This window comes from Hippopotamus amphibius, chromosome 16, assembly GCF_030028045.1.
Source record: "Hippopotamus amphibius kiboko isolate mHipAmp2 chromosome 16, mHipAmp2.hap2, whole genome shotgun sequence".
Classification (NCBI taxonomy): domain Eukaryota; kingdom Metazoa; phylum Chordata; class Mammalia; order Artiodactyla; family Hippopotamidae; genus Hippopotamus; species Hippopotamus amphibius.
This window is the reverse complement of record NC_080201.1, coordinates 11,346,071-11,359,922: the sequence shown is the minus strand read 5'-3', so window position 1 is coordinate 11,359,922 and position 13,852 is coordinate 11,346,071. Positions and strand designations below refer to the sequence as shown.

The window sequence follows — 13,852 nt, the reverse complement described above, 5'->3', positions numbered from 1 at the left end:
AAAAAAACGTATAGCACATATCACAGTTTATTGTGAAATACTGAAAACCTTACACCTGTTACCAACATTAACACAAAAATGTCTCCTATTATCACTCTGTTCACCATTGTTTTGGAGGTCCTGGCCAGTGCGATAAAGCAGGAGAAAGAAATGAAAGATATATGTACTGGAAAGGAAGAACTTACTTGCATTATTTGTAGATGGCCAGGTTATGTATTGAGAGTATTCTCAACAATCTACAGATTAACTATTAAAATTTAGGATGATCACTAGATATTGTTAACATAAAAATTAATTTCATTTCTGTATGCCAACAATTAAAATGAAATTTTAGAAGACTATTTTAAGTAGCATCAAAAATCTCAAATACATGATAATAAATCTAAAGAAAGATATACACACCTTTTACACAAAGTGTAAAATACTCTTGAGATAAGTTAAATGCTAAATAAGTGGAGAAATATAAAATTTTCATTGATTAGAAAGCTCAATATGGTGGTATAAATGTCATTTCTCCCCAACTAGGTGTGGATTCAGTGAAAACCTTAATTAAAATTTCAGCTGGGTGTTGGTTGGTTGGTGTAATTGTTTTGGTGGAAATTGGCGAGCAGATTCTAAAATTTATCAGTAAATTTGAAGGAACAGGAAGAACTAACTCAATCTTAAAGAATAAAGTTGGAGGACTGAACTCTACCAGATATAATATAGACATCATACTGATAAGCTAAGTAAAACGGCATGTGATTGACACGAGGATAACCAAATAGACCAACGAAATGAAGTAGAGAATCGATAAACAGACTCACTCATATATGGATAGTTGATTCCTTGCAAAGGTGGCATTAATATACAGTGAAGGAAAGATGGTCTTGTCAGCCAGTGGTGCTGAGGGAAATTGTCTGTAAAGATTGTACAAAAGACTCTTGATCCCTTCATTGTCAAACACTGATGGATTCTAGATGGACTGTGCTGTCCAGTGTACTGGCCGCTAGCAGCAAATGCCTGTTTAGATTCACATTTAATTAAGATTGATTAATATAACTAAGTGACTTGACAAAAATTTTACAAACTTAATTCATTACAATAAGATAAAATTAAGAGCCAGTTTCTCAATCTCACTAGCCACATTTTAACTGCTCCATAGCCACCTATTCCGTCATTGCAAAACGTTTACATTGGAGAGCGCTGTGTCGGGAAGTCAGCATTTCATGGAGCAAAATAAGCAGAAGAAGGAAATGGAAGCAGGAGGTGTGGCAAAGGAGGATTTACTACTTAAAATCTGGCAGTGAATACCTAGGGAAAGAGCCTTGGGCAAGGAAATAGCAATTGCTAAGTCCTATGAGAGGTGATCTTACCAGGTGTGTTCAGAAAACAGCAGCAAATACAGTGTGACTGGAATATGGGGAGAAGCTGGGAGTAATAGGAGTGCAAGAGGGAATCAAGTGGGCGCGGGCAGGAGAGGAAGAGTCGTGGGTACTTACAGCAGCTTAGGTCTCTGGTTTTTACCCTGAATAAGCTGAGAAGATACTGGAGAGTTTTAAGCAATGATAGATGTGATCCGACTTCCTTTAATAGGATCGTGGTTGCTCCTCTGTTGGGAAATGCCTATCTAGGAGCAGGGGTAGAAAGGAGTTAGAAGATATATATGTATATACCAAATAAGTACATACATGCATAGAGATAAGATGTATTTGTATATGTGCACGCGTAATAGGAGTCTTAGGCCTGTTTGGAGACCAAGTTCAAGTAACAAGAATCCAGGCAAGAGCTGGAGATAGTGGATTGCACTGGGTGATACAATATAGCCAGTGGACGGAGATTCAGTTGTCTCATTGAATATGTATGAGGAATGAGACAAGGAAAGGAGCCAAAAAATAACACCACATTTTTGGCTTGGGCAACTGGAGTGATTAAGTTGCCATTATTTGAGATGTGGTCAGAAAAGGTTTGAGGGGAAAAGTAAGGAGCTCAGTTTTACCCATTTTGAGTTTGAGATGTCTGTTACACATTCAGATGGGATACTGCAAAGGCAGTTGGATATGGGAGCAACAGTTCCTTTGTATTAACGTGTAATTCTGAGAACTGCAGGGTAGTGGTAAAACCTTGGCTACACATATTTGGGGAAATTACCACAGAATGTGTCTTTAGAGATTTTTCACATGACACAAGCAGGTGGCTTCTGTTTGCTGCCACCATTGTTGAGGACTCCGCCCGCCTCAGTCTGTTTGAACTGCTACCGCAGAATACCACAGACTAGGTAGCTGATAAACAACAGAAATTTATTTCTTGCAGTTTTAGAGGATGGGAGGTCCAAGATCATGGTGCCAGCATTGTCAGGTGAGGGCTCTCTTCCAGATTTCAGACTCCTTGTATCCTCACATCATAGAGGGAGCTCCATGGGGTCTCTTTTGTAAGAGCACGAATCCCATTCATGAGGGCTCCACCCTCTTGACCTCATGACTTCCCAGAGGTGCCACCTACTAATACCGTTACCTTTGGAGATTCGCGATTCAACATGTGAATTTTGGTGGGGGACACAAACATTCAGACCATAGCGCTGCTCCAAGTGCCAAAGCAACCTGAGACAGCTGATGGTTCTTACATGTGTAACCCCTCAGTGAAGTTCCTCGGTCTGCACAGCACAGACCCCCAGGTAGCGCCCTGAGGCAGGAGGGTTGGGCTGAGACAATAAAATCGGTGTTTTTAATAATCTTCCCATTTGATTCTGCACCCAGGTTTGGGAGTAGCTGTTTTAGACCTGTGGTTCTCAAACTTGAGAGAACACCCTGCTGTATTATGTGAGAATTAAACATAATAAGTGTGAGAAGACTTCACAGAGAGACAAGGAAAATTTTGCAAATGAAAGATATGAATTCAAGTGTCAAAGAACTTTTTGATTTTTTTCTGTTTAATGTGGGTTGTGAGTGAGATTTAAGAATCTTATCACTGCGTCCCCGTGAATCCTGCGTTCCCACAAGAGCACCCTGAACTATTCACACGCACGTGCTTTATGACGTTTTGATTCTGCAATTCAGATACCTCTAAGTTGATAAGTATCTGTACTCCTTAAAGCTTTAAGTACACACACTCACACACACACACACACCTCTGTGATAGTTGTGCTCTGTAAAGTAACCACAGACACTTGAATTAGTGAACACTGGCCCGTTGCTCGCAGGGAATCACAGTACCATCAGGTTCCTGCACGGCTCTGGTCACAGCATTCTCATCAGCTGATCAATATGTAACCATGTTTTACTTGTGTTTCAGATTAAAGACACCTTACTTAATGCACACTGTTGATTCATTAACATTGAACTCACAACCAACAGCACCAGAACACATACCTGAAGGAAGCTTATCGATCCCATGTGTTCTTAGAAGGCACGTCACAACCTTCTTATGCTTAGGAACCCTGGACAGCACTGCAGCTCTACACTTGGAGGCCACTTTAAGTAGTGAAACCACCAAGCACAAAGAACATGGCACAAACAGGATGCATGTTTACAGTATGAGAGCTGAAGCAAGGAGTCAGAGTGTGGCTCAGTTCAGCTTCAGCTGGGCAACTGAAATTCATACTGGGGAACTCTGGCTTTTTGCTTTACGTCTGCAGACATACAAGGGTGCCTCAAGAATTGATTTGGGGATTCAAATAAATTTTAGTGAGTCTGCAAATTCACAAATGATGAGAATCTGCAGATAATGAGGATGGACTATACACACACACATGCATGCCCATATTATGTTTATTACACATAATTCAGTATTTTATAGGCCACGTGCATTTTTCATGACCATCTAAATGGTAAGGAAATTATTAATTTCATTTTATTGAATGATTTTATTTCTATTGTTAACATTTACCTCGTCATATTACATTACTAATGTGCCTATTTTAGTCACCCGAGTCTCACCTCACCTCTGCAATTCCAAGAAGTAAATTTATGTATGCACACACACAGAGGTTAAAGGTGCTTTAGCAAGATTATCAAAAGGTATTGATGAAAAAGAGGACGTTCGTAACACGTGAAGCCATTTGAAGAGCAGCAGTGGAGCACAGAGACACAGATAATCCAGTTGGGAGACATGAAGTGTCTTCAGAAGCTCCAGAATATTGAAATATAGTCAAACAAAAGTGACAGCTCCAGAATGTAACCCAGTGAAAAATACATGTTACAACTTGAGACTTTCCTTACTGAGCTGGTTTGGCAAATAAGGAAACCAAGACTCAAGGAGGTTCAGGGAGGCAGACTAAGGAGTATCATTAGGCATAGATCAAGAGATGAAACCTCTTCTCCCATCCTGGAAGTGTTTATACTAGAAAAAGGCTACATTCTATCAACATCTCATTGCTTGTAGCCAATAACATATCCTTGAGGTATAGCAATCAGGTATACCAATTATGAAGGCAGGACAAAATGCTGAACTGGCAGCTTGCAAATGAATAACTAAAAAAAAAAAAAAAAAAAACCAACACCCTCCCCCCAAAAAATGAAACAGTTCTTAGCCTAGAATTACTGTCCAACAGATGATTTCACATGGATTTAAATATCTTTAAACATTACAACCTAAAAGATACAAAGCTCTTTTGAATGGGTAATTTCCTAAACTATGTTAAAGGCTGAAAATTCTTTCTAAACAAAATATTCTAAATATAATTTTAAAATAATTAGGATAATATGAATTCCAGTGGTTGTCTCTGTTGAAAGGTACAAGGTTTTTTTTTCTTCTTCTACACTAAAGCCATTGCTTCTTCTGTAAGGAAATAGTTTTATGTTCAAGAAGTGTCTCATTATCAAACAATGCACTGTAAGGACAGTTGTTTCAGTGCAGAGAAATTGATGAGAGGTACAGCCATGGCTTTTTAACTTTTGTGAAAATAATAATTCTATGGTTCAAAGTCACCTTTTCCCACTGCCTCACTACCAAGACTCCTGGATTTAGTTTTGCAGACTCAGTAAGTTTAGAGACTAAGGCCTAGGTCTCTGCTCTATTAAATTCAAGCTCCCCATGTGATTCTGAGATAGGGGCTCCTGGGACCCTTTCATGAGAAGATTGGAGAGCTTAAGACTTATAATAGCAAAACTATTTTTACTTTAGGGACTTCGATAATGAAGCCCTTATTAATAGCTATGAGAGTTAATAACTGGCTTTCGTTATTGAAATGCAGCCTTGTTTACATCAAGTTTTGCTCCAGGATGCTAGCTGTTCTTTCATCTCCCAGCTTTCCTTAACACAGCACTTCCTACGGGCTCTTACAGTCTTTATCACCTCTATCACCTGCAGCTATTAATCCTGAAGGAACACACACTCTGCAACTCTGTTGCTTAAACAGCATGTTTTTTCTTTACACTGTTATCACACTAAAAAATAGCAGTCAGCCTAAGATAAATCAAGTTCTTAATTACTCAGTTGCTTTACATACGATCTATATGTTAGAAATCACTTCAGGGAGAGACACGAGTAGACCCAAACTGCCTTTCAGTGTTTTAGTGCATATATTAATTTCATAGACTTTCTGCTACCTCTTCTTACTCATTTCCCTTTGTTTCCTTACCTTGACAATTCTTGCATTTGGTAAAGGATTATTTAAAAGAAAAACAACAAAAAGTAAAATCGTGGCTCCTAGATATAAAAATAAAAGCTAAAAAACACATTTTGAAGATCTTGTTTAATGTTTAACCTTATTAATGAGGAAAATGGTAAGATGTAACAACCAGTTCAAAGGAGACTCAAAGAATAGGCATATCTATACATCAGTAATACTGAAATGCCATGGTGGAGGAACCCAGTGGACCTCCACCAGGCAGAATATGCTTGTCTATAAACAGGAATTACTTGTTGTAAGGAAACAATGCCTTGCTTGCTAAGCAAAACAACAGAAAAACTGGAAGTCTGTGTTAAAGGATAATTTAATATAAATATGTCTTAGAAGTTAGAAATAGTGGATTTCTCTGGAGGGATTTGAAGCTTATCTCCCCCAGGTGTATTTGCCTACATTCCAAGAGTGATAAAAACCTAAGGACTTGCCTGCCCTCTCCTTAGAGAAGATTTGTTGCATTCCAGAGTTCCTCTCTCACTCTTGGAGGGGTAGAGGTGTGCCAGCCAACCTTTATAAGCTCCAAGTCTTGTAATTTGGGGGTCCCTCTCTCTAATTTGGGGGTCCTTCTCTCATGGTTTAACTCCAGTGGGCACAGGTGCATCTGGCACTTGCTGTAACTAAAGAGATAGTTATGGATAAATAGATACAATCTCTGTAGAAGGCAAGATAACTTGTTAGCTTGCAAGTGGGATGTCTCACACTCTTCACAGTCTCAGCCTTAACATTATTTTGCAGTTGCATCAGACATCTACTATTTACAGAGTTCTAAAACAGCTAAAAGGCAATGAAAATCTCAGAGCCACCACAGAATCACAACCAGATAACTTGGAAGGCTGTGCTCTAGTCTGGACAGTGCTTTGTTTTTATTCATTTACTTTTATTCATTATTCCTTCAGTAGCTAATGTCTTTTTCTGCATGTTATGCCAAGCCCACGTTCTGGAGATACTGTAGTTAGCAAATCAGAACCTATCACTGTTCTAATGGAGCTTACAGACCAGTGGAAAAAACCAATAGAATAAATCACAGAATACTGAGTTACACATTGTGAAGACTATGTCTTTTATAGTTGTAATTTCTAAATTCGTATTTCTGGAAACATCAGATAACATGCACATGTTTGCAGAGATTCCTCTTTTAGTAAAGCACGTGAGATTTGGAGCATGGATACTGGGCTCTCATTTCCAATTGCTCCATTGTGATGCTTTCATTGTCTCTTGCTTTGCCCTGGACATCTTGATTATCTGATAAGTGCGGCATTCTCATAACTTCATCCTTTGTAACAGTTTTTCTTAGAAAATGAAATCACTTACATAAACTATCATAATATGGACATTTTAGAATTTCAAAAGGAAGCATTTCTATGAGCTGCCCTTTAACAGCTGTCATGCACAGTGGCGTTGGATTTCTTACAGCACCTTAAGAGACCGTAAAAGAACACAATGTGTTTATCGTGACCCAGTGAATGCTAAACGATAGGGACGTGCCTCTCAGGGTGACCCAAAAGGCAAAGAGACAAAGGCTTCCAGTAGGTGTATTGTCCTGCTCTTTTGGCAGCTACTCAGCCAGAGATAAGCTGCTTCTTGCATGCCAGTTGATTCCCCACAAGAAAAGATGAATCATTCTGGTGATTAATGAGAGCAGAGTCCAACAGCAGCTAGGTTAACAGATTTGCCTGGTTAGTAATCTCAAATTTCTGTAGCCAGGATTGTGTGGCTGAAATGATAGAATTTCAGACTTCATATGTTGCCTCCTATATTCTACCTTTTTTTTTTTTTTCCCCCAAATTTGGAAATGGAGGCTCAGATTTCACCTGACTTTCTTAAGGGCACAGACCCACGCCAGCTCCGCAGCTCAGGTCTCCTGATGATCCCTCCACTATACCGCTATCTGGCCACCCATAGTTAACTTCATTAGCTTATACATCATGTTCTCTTTAAGGAAAATAATTTACTGATAAAGCTCCTCAGGGAGCTGAAATGCAAGGTGGAAATAAAAGTTACAGCTGTTGTTTCAGAGAAAAATAATGATTCACACAAGGAGGGGAATAAGGCTGTCAAATTTGTCTCCTGTCTCATTTATTTAATAGGCCTCTCTCTTCAAAATTCCGATGACCAGGATAGGGGTGGGAGTGAAATTTCTTGTTTTGATTGTGTTAATCCATGTTGAACGTATTAGCTAAAAAGAGGAGGTGGAGATTTCTATCTACTGTTTTCCCCCAATGTGGAATATTCCTCTGTAATACAGAAGAGTTATGTGACTTAACAGCACATTTATAGCAGAGCTTTGACAACTTCCAATCTGTTTCTCACCTATTAAATCGGAGGCCTTTTGATTGAGTTCTTGGGCCTGCATATATCACAGTAAATATAATACGAAATTTATTGCTGGGAAAGTTAAAGGATAGATACAATATGCCTATCTTCTGTTACAAACCTTGTGGGATTTTATTTCATCTAAATTCTCTTGGTAATCAGTATGATGGAAATGTTTGCAGGCATTCAGGTGCCGAGAGTGATATGGCTCTTGATAGCTCTAGTCCGTCCTCAAAGGTATTTTGTTTTTCACGCTAGTTGAGTGCTGATACTGTATCACTTGTTCGAAAGAGTAACTTCCTATTTCATTGCATAACTATGCAGGTCACATGATACTAAAATTAATATTTCAAATTTGATTTTAAAACAAATAGGTGTAATTCTGGTGTAATTTCCTGACATGTGTCCTGTGAATATATATTTATGTGTGCATTTGTGTATGTATTGTAATCACATTACAATGTATCCAGCATTCCTCACTTAAATATTTTGTACATTTTCCCATATTATTAAAAAATCCTCCAAAACTTGATTTAAAAAAAAAAAAAGAGATGTACACTCATAATTAAAAGTTGTCAGAAGAGAGGTAAATACAGTCCATAAAGTGTTGACTCTCTTTTCGCTGGCAGCATGGATGATTTCTCAAGACTAGAAAAGTCATTGTTTACAGTATGTAATTTAAGATATTTTACAAATTCAGAGATGCGGGTTTTTTTTTCTTATTGTAACATCTCTGAATTCTGGGTGTGTCAGCGATCAGCAGTGTTTTACAGTTATAATAGGCAGCATTGTTTTTTTCTTTCTTGAAGAAGAATAATGATGCCTCTTTTAAAAGCAGAATGTCGGGTTAGATAAAATGTACCACAAATTTTAATAATCAGTTTTCTTAATATTTTTCACAATGAATATTTTCTGGCTGAATTATATGAAGAAGTAGAATAAAAACACTTGCAAATGCATGGCAATCATATAAATTTCAGGGAAAAGAATCACTTTACTATAATTTAAAAATTTTAAGTATCCATTTGTGTTGATTCTACCTCTCAGAGAGGTTTGATGAGTAGAAAAATTTGACTCAGATAAAAGGTGATTTTGATTTTCTTTATTTATTTTAACTTTTGCAGACTAGTGATGGTCTCCTCTCTTTCTTCCCCCATTTCTGCATACAAGAAACTGCGTGGACCATCATACAGCACAATGGCTCTGATGTAACAAGAGTCCGAAATACCAATCCAGAGAACCCCTATGCTGGGTTTTTCGAGTATGTAGCCAGCATGGAGCAACTGCAGGCCACAATTAACCACGCGGAGCACTGTGAACAGGAGCTGACCTACTACTGCAAGAAGTCACGGCTTGTAAATATGGAAGGTAAGTAAATTGGGGCATTTGTCCTCCTACACACATCACATAGTTGCTTTATTTAACCAGCTCTTGCGTAGTTTAATTCTGCAAGGTGTTGGCTTACAGCCGCCAAGGGTGTGTGCTCCCTGTGTCACAGTCTGGAAGTCACAGAGATGCTGTTGCCTGAAGAAAAGAACAAGGTCAATTTACAGTGAGCTTTGTTCAAAGCCTTGACTGTCTTTAGAGTCTCTTCCTGGCCTTAATCGGAGAACTGGACAGAAGGGCTTTGTTCTGATACTCGACGAATGCACAGCGTTGATCTCTCATAAAGGGCAAGTGACACACACAGTTTGTTTTTACCATGGAAAAGAGCTAATAAAAATATGACTGCGTTTTCTGGAAGTGACTATTCCATGTGACTTTCACAGATTGTTGACAGTTGCCCTCTGGGTATAACTGAAAATTAGAACAGGCTGCTGGAAACACAGTTGTTGTTGTTTTTTTTTTCAGTAGCTCAAATAGGAATCAGAAAACCATGTTTAACTCTTTGTTTTATTCTGCTTTTAATAACCAGTCTGCTCCTAAATTATGATCCTGCTTTTGTGTTTTCTCGCTTTAGAACATCTCACTATGTGAGAATATCTCGAGTCCCACCAGCTCTGCCTTAGTGCAGGCCTTAATGACCTAATTTATGAAGTTATTGCAAGACCTTTCCTACTGGCCCCTCGGCTGGCCATCAGTCTATATCTCCTACCCACCCAATATATCATCCGAAAGATTAATCTTTAGGAAGAGAATTAACCTTTAAGAAACACTGCTTCCATCATGACACGTTACTGTTTAAGAAGCTCCAGTGCCCTCCTAGATCCTCTGTCCAGTACTCTTCTGTCTGGACACCTCAGCTGCATATTCTGGACCTACCTGCCTATGACTGAACCTTCGTGCCACTCTGCAGCACGCTGTTTTCATGTAGCAATAATCAGGTGTATTTTCTTTAGCAGTGAGAGAGGATTCTAAGACATCTGCACAGGAAAGCTGCTTTGAGCACTCTGATTTGTTGTCTTAAGGGAGGTTGGAGTTCCAGATAGAATGACAAGAACTTTTAAGAGAAATATGTTTCATATGTGAATATCACATGTGATACAGATCGTGCAGAAAAAATTTGAACTCCTGGTATGACCTTTGAACCTTTCGTTTTCAGTTAAGCCCCAATCCTGTTTGCTCTCCACCCATTTAATACCATCTGGTCATTTTCTCCCATATGCCTGAGTTCCACTCCCTCCTCCTCCTTCTCCTTCTTCATCTTTTTCAGAATGTCCTCGTTTGGGCTCTTACCCCTTCTAACTCATCTCATCTTGCTGGTCTCCCCTCAAATCTTACCCCTCTGAAACCTCAGTCCCATCTGAGCTGACCGTCAGGTAGTTGTAGTGCAAAGAGCATAGGATTTAGAGGTGGAGAGAGATCTAAGTTCAAGTTCCATGTCTCTTGTTGATTAGGTACAGAACTTGGATAGATGAGTATTTCTCAGACTTTGTTTTCTCTTCACTGAATTGGGGCCAGTCGTACCAACCTCAGGGGGCATGGGTGTGACTGGGCGGCATAGCATATACAAAGTGTGTGAAGAGAGCTCCTCTCTTCCCAGCTCTCTGGTGCATCATGGTTCTACTGCACCTGCCAGTTTAGTGTGCAACTGATTGTTCATCGTTAGTGAATACTGATGTTGGAATCTTAAAAAAATAGACAAGCAAATACAGAAGTATATTCTAAGGAGAATGAGAACCGTAATTATAGAAGGGTAAATGAATGTGATGGAACAAAGTGAAGTGAGTTGCTTAACTAGAGAAGAAAAAAAAGGAAAGACAATCATCAAAGTCACAAATACGTCAGACTCTAAAAGAACCAGAAAACAAAATCCCCCACAGTATTAGTGAGCAAGCACCTTAGGAAGTCAGAGGGATCACATGGCGTCTGATGGAGTCCCTGCCCTTAGGGCCCCCAGGTGTTTCAGCCAGGCTTGGGAGCCACTAGTAAAGAGAATAGTGAACTCTAGAAGGCAGTAGAACGGGATGAGGATAACCGTTAAATACACAGATTTTCTTCACGTCTGTGACCCTAGAATTCATGTAGAGTGGGTTCGAGGTGGAAAAGAAGGAACAATTTGGATTTTGAAGTCACAATAAGAAATGTATGGGGAAGATCAGGAAGGTGGTGTCAGACAAGTTAAATTCACAGTTTCAAATCTTGAGAATAAAGCAGCTTCAAGTAATAATGGTGCTACAATTGTGGATGGATAAAGTGAAATGTGTATGAAAAAAAAGTTTCAAGCAAGCTGTGGGTCTGCAGCTCAGCACACTGGAAGGATGCTCACTCGATATGGATACTCAAGCCATTTGGGATTTTAACTGTGGGAATAGAAATGATCAACCATGATCTCTGATAGTTTATCATTTTTATTTCAACTTGAAAATTTCTCATGCTTTTCCTAATTCTTTCTTATATAAATTCTTTAGGACACTTCAGAAAGTCTTGAAGGAAACCAAAGATATTTGGTATCTTTAAGACTTTCAGTGGTTTCTACTTCATAGGGAAGATAGCAGATTTAGATGTGAAAATATTATTCAGTATTTAGGAATAATGATTTATTTTTTTAAAACCTATGATCACATAATGTTTTAAGTAGTATGTTGAAATAGATCTATTAAATGTTTCAAGTAGGTTTCGCCTTCAATTGATGAGTTAATCATGCAATTAAAGAAGATGAAGATTCTTGATATTAATTAATGCATAACACAAGCTTCCAACAACTCCTTGTTTCTCAGCATAATGGACAGGAATGTACAGTAACACTGGGAGAGAGGTTGTCTGCATTAGCACAGGTCCAATTTAATAGTAAGTTTTCATGAGCTTTGGCATTTGTGAGTAAACGGGAAATTAGTAAAAGTAGGGCTAACAGCAACAACTTAAAAGGTTCGAAAGTCAATGGAAAAATGATCAAGCACCTTTGAGGAGCTGACTGATTTGATTCACCTTCTTCTCATGCCCTGATTCTCAAGTGACTGTGATTTTTCCTCTCTAACTTGTTTTTCCCTAAGACAGATTGCCTGCATGCCACATCTAAATGTTCTGTCTGTTCTTCGCTCTAGTTCCTTGGCATCATGTTTAGTCTTAGTTCTGTGAAGGAGCTGGTAGCTGAACATTCATCACAGAAAGAAATGTATTTGGTTAAGGGAAACTTTGTTTTTGAGCGTAGTATTTGCTTCAGGCATAAAGATCTTTCAGCATTGTTTCTGCAGTCTCCAAATAAGTAGCCAAGCCAGTAAATGGAAGAAAAAATATATACTTTCAAATATATCTTAAATCATAGCAAGGGAATGCCATACCATGCCTAATGTTTAATAAACAGCTAGTTTATTTTTACCAATAAATATACTGAGATAAATCACCGACTTTACATAGCATTTCATAATGTTTTAATGAATGGGCGTTTCATGATCTCAAATCAGTTTTGTTTCTCATATTTAATTACTGTGGTTTATAATTTGATGCCTTCTTGTTTCGAAAAATTATTTTTAAGGAAATCGCATATGTGAACTGCTCTTGATACTTTTTTACTATTATGCCTGAATTAAATAGGAACTGCTGGTTTCTTTTCTACTCAAAGAAAAATATATCAATCATTTAAGCTTAAGTAATGAAATTTTTTTAAAAAAACTTTCTTAAGGAAATGCCATCAGTTACAGTGCTTGGGATATCACTACATCACATCAGTCTTTCTCCACGTATTCTTTTTAACGACTTGGGAAGGAAGGGAATTATACTGGGATGGAAGGTTTGGGGTATAAAGCAGATGTCACTTTTCTCACCTCTGTCTTTCAGATGGAACGCCTCTGAGCTGGTGGGTTGGAAGAACCAATGAAACACAAACCTATTGGGGAGGTTCTTTGCCTGATCCTCAAAAATGTACTTGTGGACTAGAGGGGAACTGCATTGATCCTCAGTATTACTGCAACTGTGACGCTGACCGGAGTGAATGGTGACTTCCATATGGTTTCCTTATGCAAAATCAAGTTTATTGTTTTTTTAAATGAATCACCCAAAACATATATAGATAGGCAGATACTGAACAAGTTAGTGCAGTGAAGAAATTAGATAAAGATATGTTTTGATGAAATGTATACAACTAATCTGAATTCTAAATGTTAAGATCACTACTTTTTTATTTGAAATTTTTGGTAATGAGTCATGTACCTTTTATTTTTGTAATATGATATGTCTGCCTTTCATTTTAAGTCAGTTATTCTCTTTAAAATTGTGTGATTAAGAATTATATTATGCTCGAAGTATATTTACAGCCTTTAATTTCTAACGCCTCTTCAATAATCTGCCTGTGAAACCTTTAAAAACGTAAACTTAGAATTTCCCACAATTATTTAAACATGTAGCTCTTCTATGTTCTTAAAGGATACACTATGCTATGAAAAACTAATGTTCAGTTTATCATACTTTGAAAAACAAAATCTATAATATCTGGAATTTGAAAATCGAGCTTGAAATATTCCATTTATTCATTTGACGTTACATTTATTCATTTGGCAA

The 13,852-nt window shown here is 38.1% G+C and overlaps 1 protein-coding gene across 7 annotated transcripts in view; it reads left to right on the top strand.

The window, feature by feature from the left end:
• Nucleotides 1-13,852, top strand: part of CNTNAP4 (contactin associated protein family member 4) — a 259,940-nt gene that overhangs the window by 192,104 nt on the left and 53,984 nt on the right. For all 7 annotated transcript variants that reach the window (XM_057711745.1, XM_057711746.1, XM_057711748.1 and 4 more), the window contains 2 exons: nt 9,086-9,283; nt 13,133-13,289. In XM_057711745.1, coding sequence (XP_057567728.1) covers nt 9,086-9,283; nt 13,133-13,289 — 355 coding nt within the window. The remainder of the gene's footprint in view (nt 1-9,085; nt 9,284-13,132; nt 13,290-13,852) is intronic.